Source organism: Dermacentor albipictus, chromosome 8 (genome assembly GCF_038994185.2).
Source record: "Dermacentor albipictus isolate Rhodes 1998 colony chromosome 8, USDA_Dalb.pri_finalv2, whole genome shotgun sequence".
Taxonomy (NCBI): Eukaryota; Metazoa; Arthropoda; class Arachnida; order Ixodida; family Ixodidae; genus Dermacentor; species Dermacentor albipictus.
The window spans coordinates 97539571-97557284 of record NC_091828.1 but is presented as its reverse complement, the minus strand read 5'-3'; the positions used below and the strand labels follow the sequence as shown (position 1 = coordinate 97557284).

Here is a 17714-nt window from a genome sequence, read left to right as displayed (position 1 = left end):
AGACAGACAGACAGACAGACAGACAGACAGACAGACAGACAGACAGACAGACAGACAGACAGCAAAATAAATGAAAAGCTTTTCACCTAAGCGCTCACCTTGAGGGTGGTCAACGCTAAGATGATATCGGCGGACGGCCTCGCTTCGACCTGGAGCTCGTCGATGGAGAGAAAGCCCCAGTCGTAGACGCTGTATGTCCAGTAGCTCTCGTAATCCGCCTTACCCTTGGGTGTGCGGAAGGCATCACTGAAGTTGTGAGCATCGCTGCGATAGAAGGGGATGTTCTTCCTTAAATTTACATTATTACACTCATCGCGTAGATAGGAGCACGTAGTTATTACTGCAAGCACCTAGAAAAGTGTGTCTGCAGAACTCGCTACAACGCACAGGATCGAATTCCGCGAGAATGTTTGCAGGTGAAATCCGGCAACCATGGCTGTACGTGACGTAAAGCGTAGGCCACTGTTGAGGGAAAGAGTATTCTGGTGCCGATTATCGCCAAGATAAGCTACAGCAACCTGTTGAAATTCGTCTTCTTTACGGATTACGCATAATGTATCAGAACAGCGAGCTTTTACCCCTTGCGTTCGAAGAAATGCTGCAGTTATGTGGGCTTTATTACCGGTTTATTGCCGTAACACTGGGACATACAGATCGAGAATTGACACATACGCACCGCTGAAAAAAAACCACCGTCCTCGGCTCTTCCTCGCACTCTTTCAGTCGTACCTTCAGCATACGACGCATGGCTACGGTGTTATCGCATTTCAACTTTATACCGAACATCACGGGCGACGGCGACGGCAGAAATGCGCCTAGAGTGTCGATGCAATTGGCTATCGCAATAAAAGCGCGGAATTCGCTCATTAGCAAATGACCGTGCTTGTGTGATAAATATGAGATGAAACACCGAGTTTCTTTTTACGAAGCGATCACACGTCACAGTCGAAGTTGACACGCGAGTGTAACGCACCCTACATATTGAATGCTGCGTTTAATGCTGAATGACAGGTATACGTGACACGCCCTACTCCAGCGCTGGCTCGTTCGCTCTCAAATTTCGCACGGAGGTGCAATATCGCGACGCATGAAGTTTAAGGAAAGTTTGGAGGCAGAAGTTAGCCGTCTCGTCAAGGAATAAACCACAGTACCGTGTCGCGTACGGCAATGCTAGGACAAGGAGTTATGATTTTGCTTTAGCCAAAGCCACCCTTCCCCGCCGGCCAAACTTCGTAAAAGAACAACGCCCTCAAAAAAGAAAAGAAAGAGACATCTCGGTGAAAAGTCTGTCTACACTCCATATTTTTCCCTTCTCCACGATCCGTGGCACCCCTATTGGCCAGCTGGCGTCACGTGGGAAGGGCGCGCGGTCTTCGCTTGTTCACTCTCTCGCTGCGTCGCCATTTTCGCGGCGAAATTGTGAACGGGCAGGTGTGGTGTGTTCATTAGTGTTTTGCACGGCGCTGGTTGCGCCCGTCGTGGCTTTAATATTTCATGACGATAACAACCGTGGTCGTTCTTGCCGCGGTGTTAATGTGTTCGTGATGTTCCTACAGTCGTCGTGACCTGCACTCTACCTTCACATGCCAGAACCGATTCGGCGGAAACAGGAAGCTCTTCGCGATACCACTCAGCAAGCGTGATACTGCGAGAATGATTACCTCGGATACACCAAACTGACCGGAAAAAACATCAAGCTCTGACACACGTCGCGAGTGTGCGAAGTAATCGTGCGAAGTAATCGTGCGAAGTAATCGTGCGATTACTATGAAGTAACAGTATATTTGTCGGTTGGAATTTTTAGCTGTGCGTTATTACCTTTTGGTTGTCATGCCGTTGTACGTTTAGCATGTTCCTTACAACGATACCATCTGCGCGTTCACAGGAAGAAAGCGTGTGAGCATGTTACAGCGTACGCCGAACAAGGCGACGAGAACCTGCCCAGTGAAGGGACATTTCAGTGAGAATATCGTACCGCCGGTGCTGCCATATATGTGCACGTACACAATGTGTATAGTGCGAGCTGCTCACCTGAAGGACACGGACATGCCGTATCGTGTTCGTTGGCCAGCTTGTCCCTGTTTGACGAAGCTATGCACGGCGGAACTCTGTCGCTCGACCGCGAAATCGTTGTTTTCGGGAGACACTCCCAGCGAGTCGAAAAACACGAAGTCGCAGAGGCCGTCGTCCGGGAAGTACAAAGGTTCTGGACCATCCACCACGGTGCACACCGCCAATGATCGGCCGTCAACTGTAACAGCCGACGTTGATGACAAGTCAGGTGAATCCGCTCTGCGGAAATCAGGAAAGCCGATCTATGGTTTACAAAAGCGAAAAAGGGAATGGGCCCAGATCATAGGAGGACAGTGGCCGAAGTGAAGCGATAGCTTTCCGGCAAAGCTGCTCATGCTCCACCGATGCCTGGTTACTCTATCGCTACTCTTGAAATAAATTTACGCATTAGATGCTTGTGCCACGAAAACTTATATAACATCCTGATTTTACAAAAATAATTGTTCGTTGTAAATAAACAAAACCAGTAGTATGTTACATTTCATATTTCTGTCATCAGCGATGCTGAAATTTACTACGCAATCATCCAACGGAGGTTTCTCTCAAATCGTCATTGAGTCTCGTGAGGTAAGGTTCCGTTCCCGATCACAGCTCGGCTACATTATTGACTATATTATGTTTTCTGCGCGCTTGTCTGCCTTGATCATGGCCACTTCAAGGAATCTTGCGAGTTTTTTTTTTCATTTTTTTGGGTACGTGAAAACCCTCGTGCGATGACACTGGGGGCAGAGAAGATGTGCCTACCGGTTGTGGTCGACGGTGTCTTCGCTGTGTAGATGACCTCAGTGACGACGTCTCCTTGACCACTGCCGCCGCTGCCACCACTTAGCACTTCGTCGTCGTAGCCGTTTCCACCACCCGTTGCTGCAATAACGACCGCGAGAGAACGAATCCAACGTCCAAGTTCGATTTGATTTGATTTATTGATTTCCATTTACACCACACATGTACAGAGTAGTGGTAAATGGAGGTGGGTGAGGGAAAAAAGCCGCACGGACACGGCTTGAGGTAACCTCATCCCCTTAGGTACAGTATGGCTGCATGGGGTAACACATCAAGCGCCATATAAATTACATTTATGTAGTGGCCATAAAACATTGCAGTTATACAATATATGAAAGAACAGTGAAATATTTCCACAATAACAATGCAAAACACACTGCGGCATTGAAATAAATAAATGACATACACTTGGTAACATAAACAAAAAATAGGAACACAACACACATTACTGATCATTAACAAACGTGCTCTAGAGAGGTGAAAGCAATAGAGTTTTAAATTCTGACACTGATAAATCCTGTAAATTGAAGCCTGCTCTGTCGTATAAATTCAGTAATCTTGGAACGTTGTTACACAACATTTGACAACCATAGCTAGTTCTAGAGCGCGGAACCTTCCAGACTTCAGGTGTACAAGTTGAATAACGGTATGAATTGACGGATAGATTTGCAAGTTCTAGAAGTATTGTTACGTTCGGTATTACAGTAATACTCGCGTAATAAGCTGCAGTTATAGATGTTATGGGCTGTCGCAATGCTGTATTTCTTGAACAGGTTTTCAGTATGGGCGGCAAGTGGTACATTTAGCGATGACACGTATTTTCTTCTGCATACGAAATCATTTACTCAAGTTACATTCAGTTGTGGTGCCCCATACAAGATGCCCATAATGTATGTGAGACACGAATAAGGCATTAAAAATTAATAATATCACAGAGACGGGTAAGGTATATCTGTAGCGATTTAAAACACCAGTTATGCGGCTAAGTTTTTGGAGTACAAAGCTTACATGGTCGTCCCATTGCATGGTACTCGTGAAGTGTATCCCTAACACCTTAGCAGAAAGAGTGAGTTCTATATTTGTGGATCTATACGCTAATGTTAGATCTGCAGGAAGAAGACTCACGCCTTTGGTATGAAAAATTACCGCCTTTGTTTTCGCCGTATTTACATTTAGACAGTTCTCAGTGGACCAATAGGATAGGCTGCGCAAGAATTCATTTGCCATACTAATTAAATTGGTACAAAAACCGGACGAGATGAGAACACTTGGGTCATCTGCGTAAATTATAAATTTCGCTTTTTCGTAGATGGGAGTAATATCGTTAGCATATAAGTTAAACAGCAACGGGCCCAAAATGCTACCTTGTGGGACGCCACAAAGTATTTCTTTGGTTAACGATGTATTGTGGCCTACAGAAACAAACTGGCGTCTGTTATTAAGATAGGATTTTAATAATTGAAGTGGAATGCCTCTAATCCCATATTTCTCTAGATTGTAGAATAAAATGTTGTGAATAATATGATCAAACGCCTGTGTAAAGTCGACAAATATGCCTATTGTTAATAGCTTATGTTCGAAGTAATGCAATATAAGTTCCTTTTGATCGAGAAGAGCTAATTCAGTCGACCTGTTTTTACGGAAACCGTATTGAGCATTTGAAAATATCTTGTACTTTTCACAGAACGAAGAGAACTGACTTAGAATAATTTTTTCAAGACCTTTTGAAAAAACAGGGAGGATCGAGATCGGGCGATAATTTTTTATATCTAGTTTATTACCCTTTTTAAATAATATTACTACCTAAGCAACCTTCATATATTCTGGAAATACGCCTGTGGAAATGCACAAATTATAAGTATGTGTCAAAACAGGGGCTATATTATATATACACGGCGGCCGCATTTCGATGGGGGCGAAATGCGAAAACACCCGTGTGCTTAGATTTAGGTGCACGTTAAAGAACCCCAGGTGGTCAAAATTTCCGGAGTCCTCCACTACGGCGTGCCTCATAATCAGAAAGTGGTTTTGGCACGTAAAACCCCAAATATTATTATTATTATTATATTATATATAACAAATTTTATAGGTAGAATCGGAAGACCATCGGCATCGCAGCTGCGAGATGTCTTGAGTCTTAGGTACACAGAACATACATCCGAAGGCATGAGTGGCTGAAAAAATATTGTGTTTCCGTTTGGAGTAATGTGCACATTGTGCGGCATGGGATGATTGAGGTCAACGTCTCTGTGTGCAAAATAATCATTGAAAGCGTTTGCCAAATCCTCCTTTACCAACAATCTTTACCAACAATAACGACCGCGAGGGAACGAATCCAACGTCCAAGTTCGCATTCACCAAAGGAACCTTAATGACCGCTCGAAACCACCCTCATAAAAAGTGATCAAGAGAAACGCTCAATAAATGAAGCTTTGATAGATGTTCACCGCTCTGAAAACCTCGAAGCGTTCTTATTTCTTCTCCTTCGTTTCTTTTACTGCCAGGAACCACTCGGTCTAAGAAACGTTTGTACTAATACACGCTCACTTTTTTTTTGCCTTTCGGCAATGTTGTCTTAACTATTGAGAGCCGTCAGTTGTAGGCAACAAACCATCGAATCTCTGAAGGCTTAAATACAGTAAGTTCAAATAGTATGGATCGCGGTGTTAATTTACTGTGAATTTGTCATTTCTTTCAGCTCGATAGCTTTCCGGCAAAGCTGCTCAGATACGGTGCTGCTCCATCAATGCCTGGTTACTCCATCGCTACTCTTGAAATCAATTTACGCGTTAGATGCTTGTGCTACGAAAACTTATATACCATCCCGATTTTGCAAAAATAATTGTTCGTTGTAAATAAACAAAACCAGTAGTATGTTACATTTCATATTTCTGTCATCAGACCCGCCGTGGTTGCTCAGTGGCTATGGTGTTCGGCTGCTGAGCACGAGGTCGCGGGATCGAATCCCGGCCACGGCGGCCGCATTTCGATGGGGGCGAAATGCGAAAACACCCGTGTGCTTAGATTTAGGTGCACGATAAAGAACCCCAGGTGGTCAAAATTTCCGGAGTCCTCCACTACGGCGTGCCTCATAATCAGAAAGTGGTTTTGGCACGTAAAACCCCAAATATTATTATTTTTATTCTGTCATCAGCGATGCTAAAATTTAATGCGCAGTGATCCAACGGACGTCTGTCTCAAATCGCCGTTGAGTCTCGTGAGGTAAGGTTCCGTTCCCGATCACTTAATCATAGCTCGGCTACATTCTTGACTATATTATGTTTTCTGCGCGCTTGTCTGCCTAGATCATGGCCACTTCAAGGAATCTTGCGAGTTTTTTTTTTTCATTCTTTTGGGATTTTCATTCTTTTGGGAGCAGAGAAGATGCGCTTACCGGTTGGGGTCGACGGTGTGTTCACTCTGTAGACGACCTGAGTGACGACGTCTCCTTGGCCACTGCGAACGCTGCCGCCACTTAGCACCTCGTCGTCGTAGTCGGTTCCATCACCCGTTACTGCAATAACGACCGCGAGAGAACGAATCCAACGTTCAAGTTCACATTCACCAAATGAACCTTAATGGCCACTCGAAACCGCCCTTAGCAAAAGTGATCAACAGAAACGCTCAATAAATGAAGCTTTGATATTATTCACCGTTCTCAAAAACTCGACCCGTTCTTCTTTTTTCTCCTTCGGTTCTTTTTCTGCCAGGATACCACTTGGTCGAAGAAACATTTGCAGTAATACAGGCTAACTTTTTTGTTGCCTTTCGGCAATGTTGTCCTAACTATTGAGAGCCGCCAGTTAAAGGCAACAAACCACTGAATCTCTGAAGGCATAAATACATTAAGCTGAAGCGGCCCGGATCGCGGTGTTATTTTACTGTGCATTTCTCCCTCCTTTGAGCTGCGATTCCAGCAGAGTCATCTCAATAGTCATCGTACAGGAAGTCTCGAGATTTCGCCAGCTGCCCCGTAAACAGCTATCGCTCTAACAACTATCTCTGTAACAGCTATCGCTGTAACATCTGTCTCTGTGAAACGCTTTCCGCGATGTTCCCGCAGGTAGCGCATACTCACGCACCCAATATGTTGCTACACTATGGCTGGGCACCGCGTCAAGTTCCGAGCGTGGAACAACGGAGACGTTCGCAATAGCGAACGAGGAGCCTTGCAAGCACTTCGCGGGACCCAAACATTCGCGTGATCTGAAGAATCTTGGCTTACCATACGGGAACACCAGCGCGAAGAGAACGTAACTGGACCTTGTGCCATCTGGTGTTTGTATCGTTTATGTCCAAGCCGAGGCAATCCATTGGAACCTAATGCATCGCTTTCATAGCAGCTTGCCAAACAATGTTGGAAATTGGCTTAGGGACTTGCCCAAAAATTGTGGCTCAATGGAATTGCGAGGAAGCGAAGGACTACAACGCTATTCATTCACGATCCGTGATAGCATGAGTGCAGCTATAATAGGTAAATAGAGAAATAAGTGATACTGCACCGAAGGCAACAGACGACGCTATCCGTGCAAGTCATTTTTTATCTCCTGCGGCAAGTTATCCCTAGGGTTTTTACTGGTTTGTGAAGAATCTTGTCTGAAGCTGTTTGTGTGTCATATGAGCCTTAGAGATGTGCCATCAGTTGGAATTTTATTTGCGATAAAAATAAATATGTAATGATAGCACTCGCTCACGTCTTGTTATCCGAAGGATCTTTGGCTCCTTCACCAATTATTTATGTGCATAAGCACGTGTGCCAGGGGTACCACGTGCAACAATATTATTTCAATCGCACTTTTATGAGAAGAGTCCACTTTCGTATAGCGTGGATCCTGTTAAATTACGGACGATATACAGTGCATCCAATGTCTCTACATAAGCAAATACGTATTTGTTTGCAAATTTTGTTTGCGTATGATATCCTAAATCTGTTTAATAATTAGCGTAGCACCGAGTAATTAAAATGTCGTCTTATATAGTTCTTGTGAGCCTAGCGCAAAATGTGTTTGCTCTCAACTTTTTTTTGTGGCTGAATAAATTCTTACAATAGCTCACACGGTTTCACGAATATTCAACACGACAGCAAAGCAAGGCATTGTGGTGTGCGTTTATTCAACATGTCTACTTTAACTGTCAAACCTACCCATGGTTTCAAGGCCGTTGAAGACAAAACAATTCATTAGGCCCAATGTGGCGTTTGCATGCCAAGGCGCCTCTTGAGGCTTGTGGAAGCCAGGATTGCTGCGAACGATCTTGGAAATTGGGTCTGCCAGCCATTCGTAACTTGCGACTCAAGTACGTTGAGGGAAGGTGGAAGATTTATTCACAATATTCGGCGATGAGCGACAACCAGCGCGTAGCAACATCGTGTATTCCCACTGAAGAGGCAGCCATGGATGACGACATGTTTCACAACGCTGCTTCTTGGCTTACGTTAACAATAAGTACGTACGCCGAACTCGGCAAATATTGTTACACGCTCGTTACAGATATCGTTTTATCCGAACTATTGCTTTATTCAAACATTTCTGGTTTTCATACCAGGGGCATGCACTTCACTTCGGATTACTCGATGTGCATTGGCGGTGGACTGCGCTTAATTGAGAGTTGTACAAAAGCATTTCCAACCCAACGTAAGTGCATTACGTATGTAAAGAAATAGTTTTGGCCTCACTGCGCATGTTCCGTACGCGTTATTGATTTCTGCGAAGTACGCACGTTGTGCTAACCTACGTCGTTTGACTAGTTTAACCAAATTGGCTTAAGTTATGCTTGACAACATAAGAACTAGTGTTGTCGAACATGGAGGACACCCATGGCTCCCACTACTGCGTGAATTCCCGTGATGGTTGCGCTTTCGTTACCGTTTCTCATTAGTAAAAGTTCAAATGAGCTTTCTTTTCCTCTAAACTCACCCTAAAAGTTTTGAGTGCATAGTGCATCCTATTTCCGAGATCATTTGACCATTCCGGCATCTGTAGGATTAATGATATGCGCCGACAAGAAAGGGCTAATGGATTGTCTTGCCTTAGAGATGTCTAGCACGAGACACCAGTTGGCGGCCCGCATTTTAGGGCCTTCCTTATAATTTCGCTCCTGTACCTTAAACTAAGTGTCTTGAAGGGACGCGAAGCCCTGAGGTATAGCAAAGGCACTACCGTTTATCGTACCAGGCGACAAACGCTAATCTGAAACTGTCAAAATACGAAGTGCGAAGCCGCAAAACACGCACGACAGTGCACGGGGCAGCACACACGGTAATTCTTCGCGTTGTTTCGTTATCCACTCGGAGAGGCAAAAACCGCTGTGATGCCTACACCAAATCTTGCAAGATATTTTTTATTCATGAAGTCCCCCGCGGGGATTTATCGCTCACGGCCAACGCCGCCGACGACACCGGCTTTTCTACGACACGAGCTCCTTAACACTGTCGCGTTAAAACGGGACGGCAGCTCCTTGAACCTATCTTACACGTGACGAGCCCCGACAGACAAGGAAGCTGCGCTCACGGGCGTAATCAGAAGTTTCGCTGATATCCTAACTGCCGAGCGCGATGCGTTTCCAACATGCGTCTTGCGAACTCCCACACTCTCGGAGTGCCCTCTGCCCTACTTTGGTTCCTGTGAACCCATGCGAGTTCAGCAATACACCACCTATGACGATGTAGTTCATTTCAGGTCCCGATGACTTTTTTATGACGAGCGTTTACTGTACGGGTTGGTACGACACAGTCGCTGATGTCACAAAAGAGTAGCGAATCACGTGACACAAGATAACACGAACCCACACCGCGCAGCTCGGCGTGTGTGCCTCTCTTCTTTTGCCTTAGTGTAGTACGTTCGTTTAGCATATGTGGTCCAGGGAAAGGAAGCAAGCCCGACGCATGCGCGTTGAGGTCGAACGCGCTACTTCTGCACGCAAGAAAAACATTTGTGTTTGCTTGCCTATAAGCGCTATTTTTAAAGAAGGAAAGCCCACTAATCGGCAGTGTTGCTGCTTACGTTCAATGCTGAAGATCACCATGGAGAAAATGGCGGCTATCAGCGTGCACATGGCGAGGGTACCAATGACTGCAATCAGCCACCACTTGCGGTTGTTCTGCTTGGAGCTGGAGGAACACGAATTGAAGGGGGTGTGTTCTGAAGGCCTCTCGTTATACCACGTGAGAGAAACATATAAGATAAACCAAGAGCTTGCAGCAAAAAGTGCGTCGCAACAGAAGTGAATGCAGGTTTACTTACTCCGAATCTGCGCAGCGTAGAGGAAAAAGGAAACGTCATTAGTGATGCGGTTTCTGCGAGCTACACTGTACGCTCGATTCCGTTTCTCTGCAAGCTATCAACGCTCGTAGAAGCGGTCGTCAGGACATTCACGGCTTGTATGTTGTCGAGCATTCTGTCGATCAATTTCAGTCCCGTGAAGACGGGCTGCCATTTTCATGAAGCTTGACGCTTCTTAGGAGCCTTGTTTAGGCGCGTCTCGAGTGCGCGTAATCGAAGACGACTGTAGCGACTATGCGGCCCACGGGACGCCAGGTTTTCCTACTTCGCTCCAATGTGGCTACATTTGAGATCTCTCAGATTAACTGCCTTTTTGACTTCAGTAACCGATTACTGATTGGCATGCTTCTGGTATCAGCAACGAGTACCTTCGGTTGCGACTGCGGGTCCGAAGATGCTGTATATTCTTTCCGGTCCGCGGAGGAATAAGGGAACGTGGGGCTGGGCCCGGATATCCTGGGCGCTTTACGCACAAGTTTATGTCACATATTTAGAAGTTTCAGAGAAGTGCAGAAAGATAAGTACACGATGAAGTTGCAGCAGCCGATGACTCCAGCAGGCCGTCGCTGTTTTTATGCCCTGCGTGGTGATTGTTCAGTCGCCTCCCCCAATCCGGCGTCAGGAGACCGATCACCTCAAGGTACTCCGAAGGGAGCTTTGTCGGAAACATACGCACAACACTGGCCACAAACAAGGGATGGAGGATAGCACACTGACTCCGTCTCCGGCATGGACGCGCCAATTCGGGTGGCTGAGAGGTGAAGAACCGTCGCCTCACTAATTGCCTAAACCTCTCCTGACACGGTGTTAGGTATGGCCGGACGCCACGGGCCCAGTGGGTGCTACGTCAGCCCCTTCCCCTCTCATGGTCGGGGCCCGTGGGTGCTGCGTCATCCCCACGCTACCGGAGAGGTCACTCACCCGACGCTCTCCCCGGATTCGTCGAAAAGAGGATCGACATCCCCTTCACCAGTCTCTTCGGGGGCGTGGGTTCGAATCCCACCGCTGCCACCAGTTTGTTGCACCTCAGGGCGATCCCTCCGTCAGCAACCAGTTTGTTGCATTTGTAGGCGATACCACTGCTAGCGACCTGTCTCTAAGCTCCACCGACATTACTTATTGGGTAGCGTGGCGTTGTCGGCGAGCGAGCTGCAGGCATCCGGTGGATCATGGCTCACTAGCGAAACGTCGTCTCGCCCTTGCTCGGTCGCCATGATCCACCGGAGCGATTGCGATACGAAGTAAGGATAGCTGTTTTATCTGCTGTATAAACTTGTGAACAGAAACACACTAACTAAATTAACAGGCATGGTGTCACGCGCGCACGAGCAGACAAGAACAAATCTCACTCGATGACCGCGGAAATTCGCCTCGAAAACGCCGGAGAGAGCAAGTGCGGCAGCAGCAGCGAGCGAACGGACCTTCGTGCCGCGTCTCACATCGACGCGAACTAAGCCGCGGAAACACAGCACGCGCCGGTCTCTATGCACGTCGCAGATGGCTTTCATGATGCATCGGTACGGGTGTCGAAGTAGAATGCGCCTCCCCCTCCCGGCGCTCGCCGTGGGGCCTCGCGCGCGACGGAAGACGGCGCGCTTGCTCGCCGCGTCCCTCCCTTGCGTGTGCGAGGTTGAGCCCCGAACGCCGGCTAACCCTCGCATGCTTTCCATCGCACACAGAGCAGACGGCGCGCGGCGACGATTGTATCGCCCTTGGACTTAATACGGAACCTCACGGCGACGGCAACGGCAGAAATTCGCCTAGTGTCGCCATATAATTGCTATCGCAATAAAAAACATCTCTAAGCGAAAGCTGTCTTACAACAAATTCTTCGCAAATCTTTTGGTTCTTGGCTTACTTGCTGTCGAAATAAATGGGTGCGAGGACGCGTGAGAGAATAATTGGAGTCCGTGGTCGTGTAAATCCGACACGCTTTTTCAACAAATTTTAGAAGAGCACAACGTTCTTGCCACTTACTCTCTATTGGGGTCGGTCCTGTCGTGGGATCTGAAAGATGAACAGTATGTTGCAGATCGAAGCAAGCAACTTCCAGTAGAGTCGGTCAAATAAGGCTTACGTGGAACCAGAACACATGGCTAAATACACTGATAAAAGTGCCCAAGCGTGGGTGAAATCATCGGAAAAAAACCTAGATTAAGCTTGACACGACAGACTGGACAAATATAAAAATGAAAACAAGAAAGCCGGTAGAGATGCTATTTTCTAGCTGCCACGCCAAAACACCTTCATCTTCCCGACGCCGCAGCTTTGGGAGCATCGGTGCATGTGGACGAAATGAAAAACGATCGTGATGAATTCAAAACTAAGTAATAGATTGCGCCGGAACCTTTTCTTCCGAAACTGCCGGCATGAAGGATGTTCAAATTTCCGAAAAATACTGCTGATTCCGCCACACGGGCTCGGTGTCATCAGCATTTCGGTTTATGCACGATAACAAGAAAAAAAGGTGAGACCTTCGTCCCAAATTCTCTCCCTTGAAACACGCCTAAATATTTGCAAATATCACCATGATCGAATCGTCTTTAGGTTTACGATCACTATGCTTTCACGTGAGAATCCGTATGGAGGCCCAATATACCCCCAATATGGATACCCCAATAAAATCTTAGAAATGAACACCGCGCTGTTGCCATTTACACATCGAACTGGTCGCTCCGCCACACTGAGCTGAAAATTCAAAAAGAGAAAATAGAGGCGGCACAGTTGGTCACAGTGGAGAAATCATGATGTGCGTCAAGCCTGCGTTTGAATGCGACTCTACAGCTCTACGCTACGCAACCATAAAATATCCCTGCAGTTAAACGCCTCTGCCCCAGTGTGCATTTCTGTAGTTGCTCGTAATTACACTGCTGCACTACAAGTATTGAACGATTTACTTACTCGGGAACCCAGTGGGAGCGTAGGGGGCATCTGTAAACGAAAAGGCGGGGCGAATAGTTAAGGACATGCGTCATAGAAATGTATTCCCTTTTCCTAACTTCTGCGAACCTGGTTTGCAGCATGTATATATAGATCGTAAGTCCACACTCATAAAAAACAGTGTGTTGTTAGCTTACCTCTCACAGGCTACATTTGATGTTGTTACATCGAAAATATTCAGCCCTCTTTCTTCAAAAACTCAGTGTGTTTTGGGACGAAAGGAAAGGACAGGTGAGGAAATTGGTAACTTTTGAGGACTTCCTATACGGGGCGGAGGGGGGGAGGGGAGGTCGTACTATTATGGTCTAACTTTCATCCTGCCGTCGACCTGCTGCGGTGGCGGCTCTGTGAAAAACCACGTTCTACTTCGGAACACAAAGTCGGTGGTTCGATTCCAGACGGTGGTAGGCAGTTGTCCGACGACAAACAGTTTTATAACTGTGCAAACAAACGACTACGGAGAAAGGGCTCACAGGGACAGACGCAGTGTCTTTCAAGGACTGCGTCTGCCCTTGTGTGCTATCTCTCTCTCTCTGTAGGAGGGTCCCCTCTTTTTTGCTGATTTTTTTGTTTCTTTGCCGTGGCGGCTACGCCTTTCGGGCCACAATGGCGGCTTCGTTTTGGGTCTCTGCGCTCACACGTGTTGCTCCGTAGGTTTCGTACAGAGGCAAAGGCACTGTGCGGGCAGGTTCGCGTTGGTCTCCGTGTTTTGTTTTGCTGCATTAGCTGGACCGTGCTCTCCCGAATTTCTATGTGGCCAGGTGGGACACGAGGAACTAAAGATCGTGAAATGAACGCGCATGCAACGCTGTACGCAACGTACCGCCCCACGGCAATGGCAACGGACGAAGTAATATCCGCGGGAAATACTTCCCTCTTTGGCGGAATCATGCTAACGTGCTAACGATTGTTTAGTACTGCTGCGGAGCGCGCGCGTCCGAGCACCGCGGTTTCGCGCAGCGTGGCGTGGTTTCGCGAGAAATGTAAACAAGAGAGGAGAGCTGGCCCGATAGGCGGAGCAACGCCATGAGCAACGCCAACTTCCGGCTTCACTTTAGCTTCACAAAGAGTGACGTCAGGGCCTCTCCCGAGTTTCCGTTCTCCGTGGGTACGGGTGTCGAAGTAGAATGCCCCTCCCCCTCCCGGCGCTCACCGTGGGGCCTTGCGCGCGACGGAAGACGGCGCGCTTGCTCGCCGCTTCCCTCCCTTGCGTGTGCGGGGTCGAGCAAAGAACGCCTGCTCACGCTCGTAAGCTTTCCATCGCACACAGAGCAGACGGCCCGCGGCGACGACTGTATCGCCCTTGGACTTAATACGGAACCTCATGGCGACGGCAGCGGCAGAAATTCGCCTGGTGTTGCCATATAATTGCTATCGCTATAAAAAGACAGCTCTAAGCGAAAGCTGTCTTACAACAAATTCTTCGCAAATCTTTTGGTTCTTGGCTTACTTGCTGTCGAAATAAATAGGTGCGAGGACGCGTGAGAGAATAATTGGAGTCCGTAGTCCTGTAAACCCCGACACACTTTTTCAACAAATCTTAGAACAGGACAACATTCTTGCCACTTACTCTCTATTGGGGGCAGTCCTGCCGTGGGATCTGAAAGATGAAAAGTATTTTGCAGATCGAAGCAAGCAACTTCCAGTACAGTCGGTCAAATAAAGCTTACGTGGAACCGGAACACACGGCTAAATGCACTGATAAGAGTGCCCAAGCGTCGGTGAAATCATCGGAACAAAACCTAGCTTGTGCTTGACACGACAGACTGGACAAATATAAAAATGAAAACAAGAAAGCCGGTAGAGAAGCTATTTTCAAGCTGCCACGCCAACACACCTTCACCTTCGCGACGCCGCAGCTTTGGGAGCGTCGGCGCTTGTGGACGAAATGAAAAACGATCGCGATGAATTCAAAACTAAGTAATAGATTGCGCCAGAAGCTTTTCTTCTGAAACTGCCGGCATTAAGAATGTTCAAATTTCCGAAAAATACTGCTAATTCCGCGACACTGGGTCGGTGTCATCAGCACTTTGGTTTATGCACGATATCAAGAAAAAATAGGTGAGACCTTTGTCCCTATATTCTCTCCCTTGAAAAACACCTAACGATGTTCAAATATCACCATGATCGAATCGTCTTTCGGTTTACGATCAGTATGCTTTCACATGAGGTCGTATGGAGGCCCACAATACCCGCAATATGGATATCCCAATAAAATCTTAGAAATGAACACCGCGCTGTTGCCATTTACACATCGAACTGGCCGCTCCGCCATACTGAGCTGAGTATTGAAAAAAGAGAAAACAGAGGCGGCACAGTTGGTCACAGTGAAAAGATCGTGATGTGCGTCAAGCCTGCGTTTGAATGCGACTGCATAGTTCTACGCCACGCAAGCACAAAAGATCCCTGCGGGTAAACGCCTCTGCCCCAGTGTGCATTTCTATAGTTGCTCGTAATAACACTGCTGCACTACAAGTATTGAACTATTTACTTACTCGGGAACCCAGTGGGAGCGTAGTAGGGATCTGTAAACGAAAAGGCGGGGCGAATAGTTAAGGACATGCGTCATAGACATGTATTCCTTTTTCCTAACTTCTGTGATCCTGGTTTGCAGCATGTATATATACATGGTACAGTAGCCCAAATCTTTAACTGGTGTGCGGGAGCGGCGACTTTTCCGTGCGTCAGCGCCGTTTGACGGGGCGAGGCTGGAAACAGTCCGAGGCTAAGCGCATGCGGACAAAGCGCGCTCAGCTGGGCCCATCGTCTACTAGGCTGTTTCCAGCCTCGCCGCGTCATACGGCGCTGACGCCCGGAAACGTCGCCGCTCCCGCATACCAGTTAAAGATTTGGGCGACTGTACGTCCACTCTTATAGGAAACAGTGTGTTGTTAGCTTACCTCCCACAGGCTACAATTGATGTTGTTACATGGAAAATCTTCAACCCTGTTTCTTCAAAAACTCAGTGTGTTTTAGGACGAAAGGAAAGGACAGGTGAGGAAATTTGTGATATTTAATGACTTCCAATAGGGGGCGGGGGGCATTATGGTCTAACTTTAATCCTGGCGTCGACCTGCTGCGGTGGCGGCTCTGTGAAAACCACGTTCTACTTCGGAACACAAAGTCGTTGGTTCGATTCCCGACGGTGGTAGGCAGTTGTCCGATGCCAAACAGTTTTATAACTGCGCAAACAAACGACCACGGAGAGAGGGCTCACAGGGACAGATGCAGTGTCCTTCAAGGACTGCGTCTGTCCTTGTGTGCTATCTCTCTCTGTGGTCGTTCATTCGCGTGGTTATAAAACTGTTCAGTAATATGCGCCAGCTCACCGAACAATAGGTTATTCTAGGCCACATTTGTCCGATGACGTTGATTCGACTCACTGAGCGCGCGCCATCCTGACGTCGCAAGCTAAAGAAGCCCATCCCAGCATGTCGAAATGGATCAGGGACCTTCCAATTAGGCGTGTCTAAATATAGCCTACTGTCAGCTTGATACGTCACAATCCTACTCAACCTCCGATGAAATGAACGAACTAATCAACCAAAAGTGCCAACGCACGCCCTCAACCAAGTCCCAATGATAGCCGTCAAGAGGCGTCCCAGAATACGAGACGTGTGCGCTAAAACGGCGTAGGCTGATTCGAAAATTGGCCTTGAGTGACAAACGGCTAATATTGCGAAAACAGCACGTACCCATCTCGCTGGGAAAGAAAGGCGGTTGTAGCAGGCCTGGCTGACACGATAACAATGGCTTCCGCTTCTTGGCACTTCGTCTTCGTTATTGTCGTTGCGTTTCTTTGAAATTGGGCACGTGCCCACGAGCAATGGTTTTGCCAAACGTTCGCCATCGAAACAGCATAAAATTGTTTTTTTGCCCGCCAGCTTAAGCCTACATAATGCAATTGTGAAAAGAAAAAAATTGAAAATAAACCTATATGTAACGGACAGACGCTGCTATCTTGGGATGGCGATGGCTAGTTTCGTCGGTATGTTGAAAGTGAAACCAAATGCCGCCCACATTGAGGGGATGACCAGGACAGGGGATCGTATGCAATAATCTAAATCTCCGCCACTATTTCAAAAACTCTCGTTTACCGCACACCTTAATAGAAACAGAATGATTGGACGTGAAAGAAAACTGTACTCAACACATACCTAAATTGGGAGTCGCCTTAAATAGTCTCCAAAACAATTTTCTTTTCCGTACATAATAGAACTTATTTTTCTAAACGCGGGAAGTACTTCCGCAAGCAAAGCTTATTCGTAAAAAAAAAATAATGCCACAATCCGTAGCATTAAAGAAGGCTGAACCGGAAGACTGACAAGCGCGCGTGATCGCGAAACGTGACGTATACCCACGACGTAAGCTTACGTGTGACGTCTTTCTCATACGTGCAAGACTAAAGCGTTCCACATAAAAAAAAACGCCTGACAATTGCAGTTCAGTCCCCTTCTGTTTGCTTGAATTAGTGTCGAAACAGATTTTGCTCGAAGAGGGTCTCGGTCGAGCTTATACGCCGGCGCAGGTTGGCCCCGGCGTAAGAATGTGATTTCAGTCATTGTCTCACATTGTTATCACATTGTCGCACATTGTCATTTCAGTCATCATCTCACATTGTGACTGTTCTGCTTATTT

At 47.1% G+C, this 17714-nt stretch overlaps 1 protein-coding gene across 3 annotated transcripts in view; it reads right to left on the bottom strand.

The window, feature by feature from the left end:
- The window catches only part of LOC135912932 (uncharacterized), a 41741-nt gene extending 24876 nt beyond the window's left edge, over positions 1–16865 (bottom strand). For all 3 annotated transcript variants that reach the window (XR_011508024.1, XM_065445550.2, XM_065445549.2), the window contains exons 1-9: positions 16772–16865; positions 15572–15601; positions 14647–14676; positions 13038–13067; positions 12114–12143; positions 6251–6370; positions 2818–2937; positions 2032–2251; positions 99–264 (exon numbers count right to left, since the gene is read on the bottom strand). Coding sequence is in view for 2 of the 3 variants with exons in the window: in XM_065445550.2 (XP_065301622.1) it covers positions 99–264; positions 2032–2251; positions 2818–2937; positions 6251–6370; positions 12114–12143; positions 13038–13067; positions 14647–14676; positions 15572–15601; positions 16772–16775 (750 nt within the window). In the remaining variant the exon portion in view is untranslated. The remainder of the gene's footprint in view (positions 1–98; positions 265–2031; positions 2252–2817; positions 2938–6250; positions 6371–12113; positions 12144–13037; positions 13068–14646; positions 14677–15571; positions 15602–16771) is intronic.
- Positions 16866–17714: the final 849 nt, after the last annotated feature.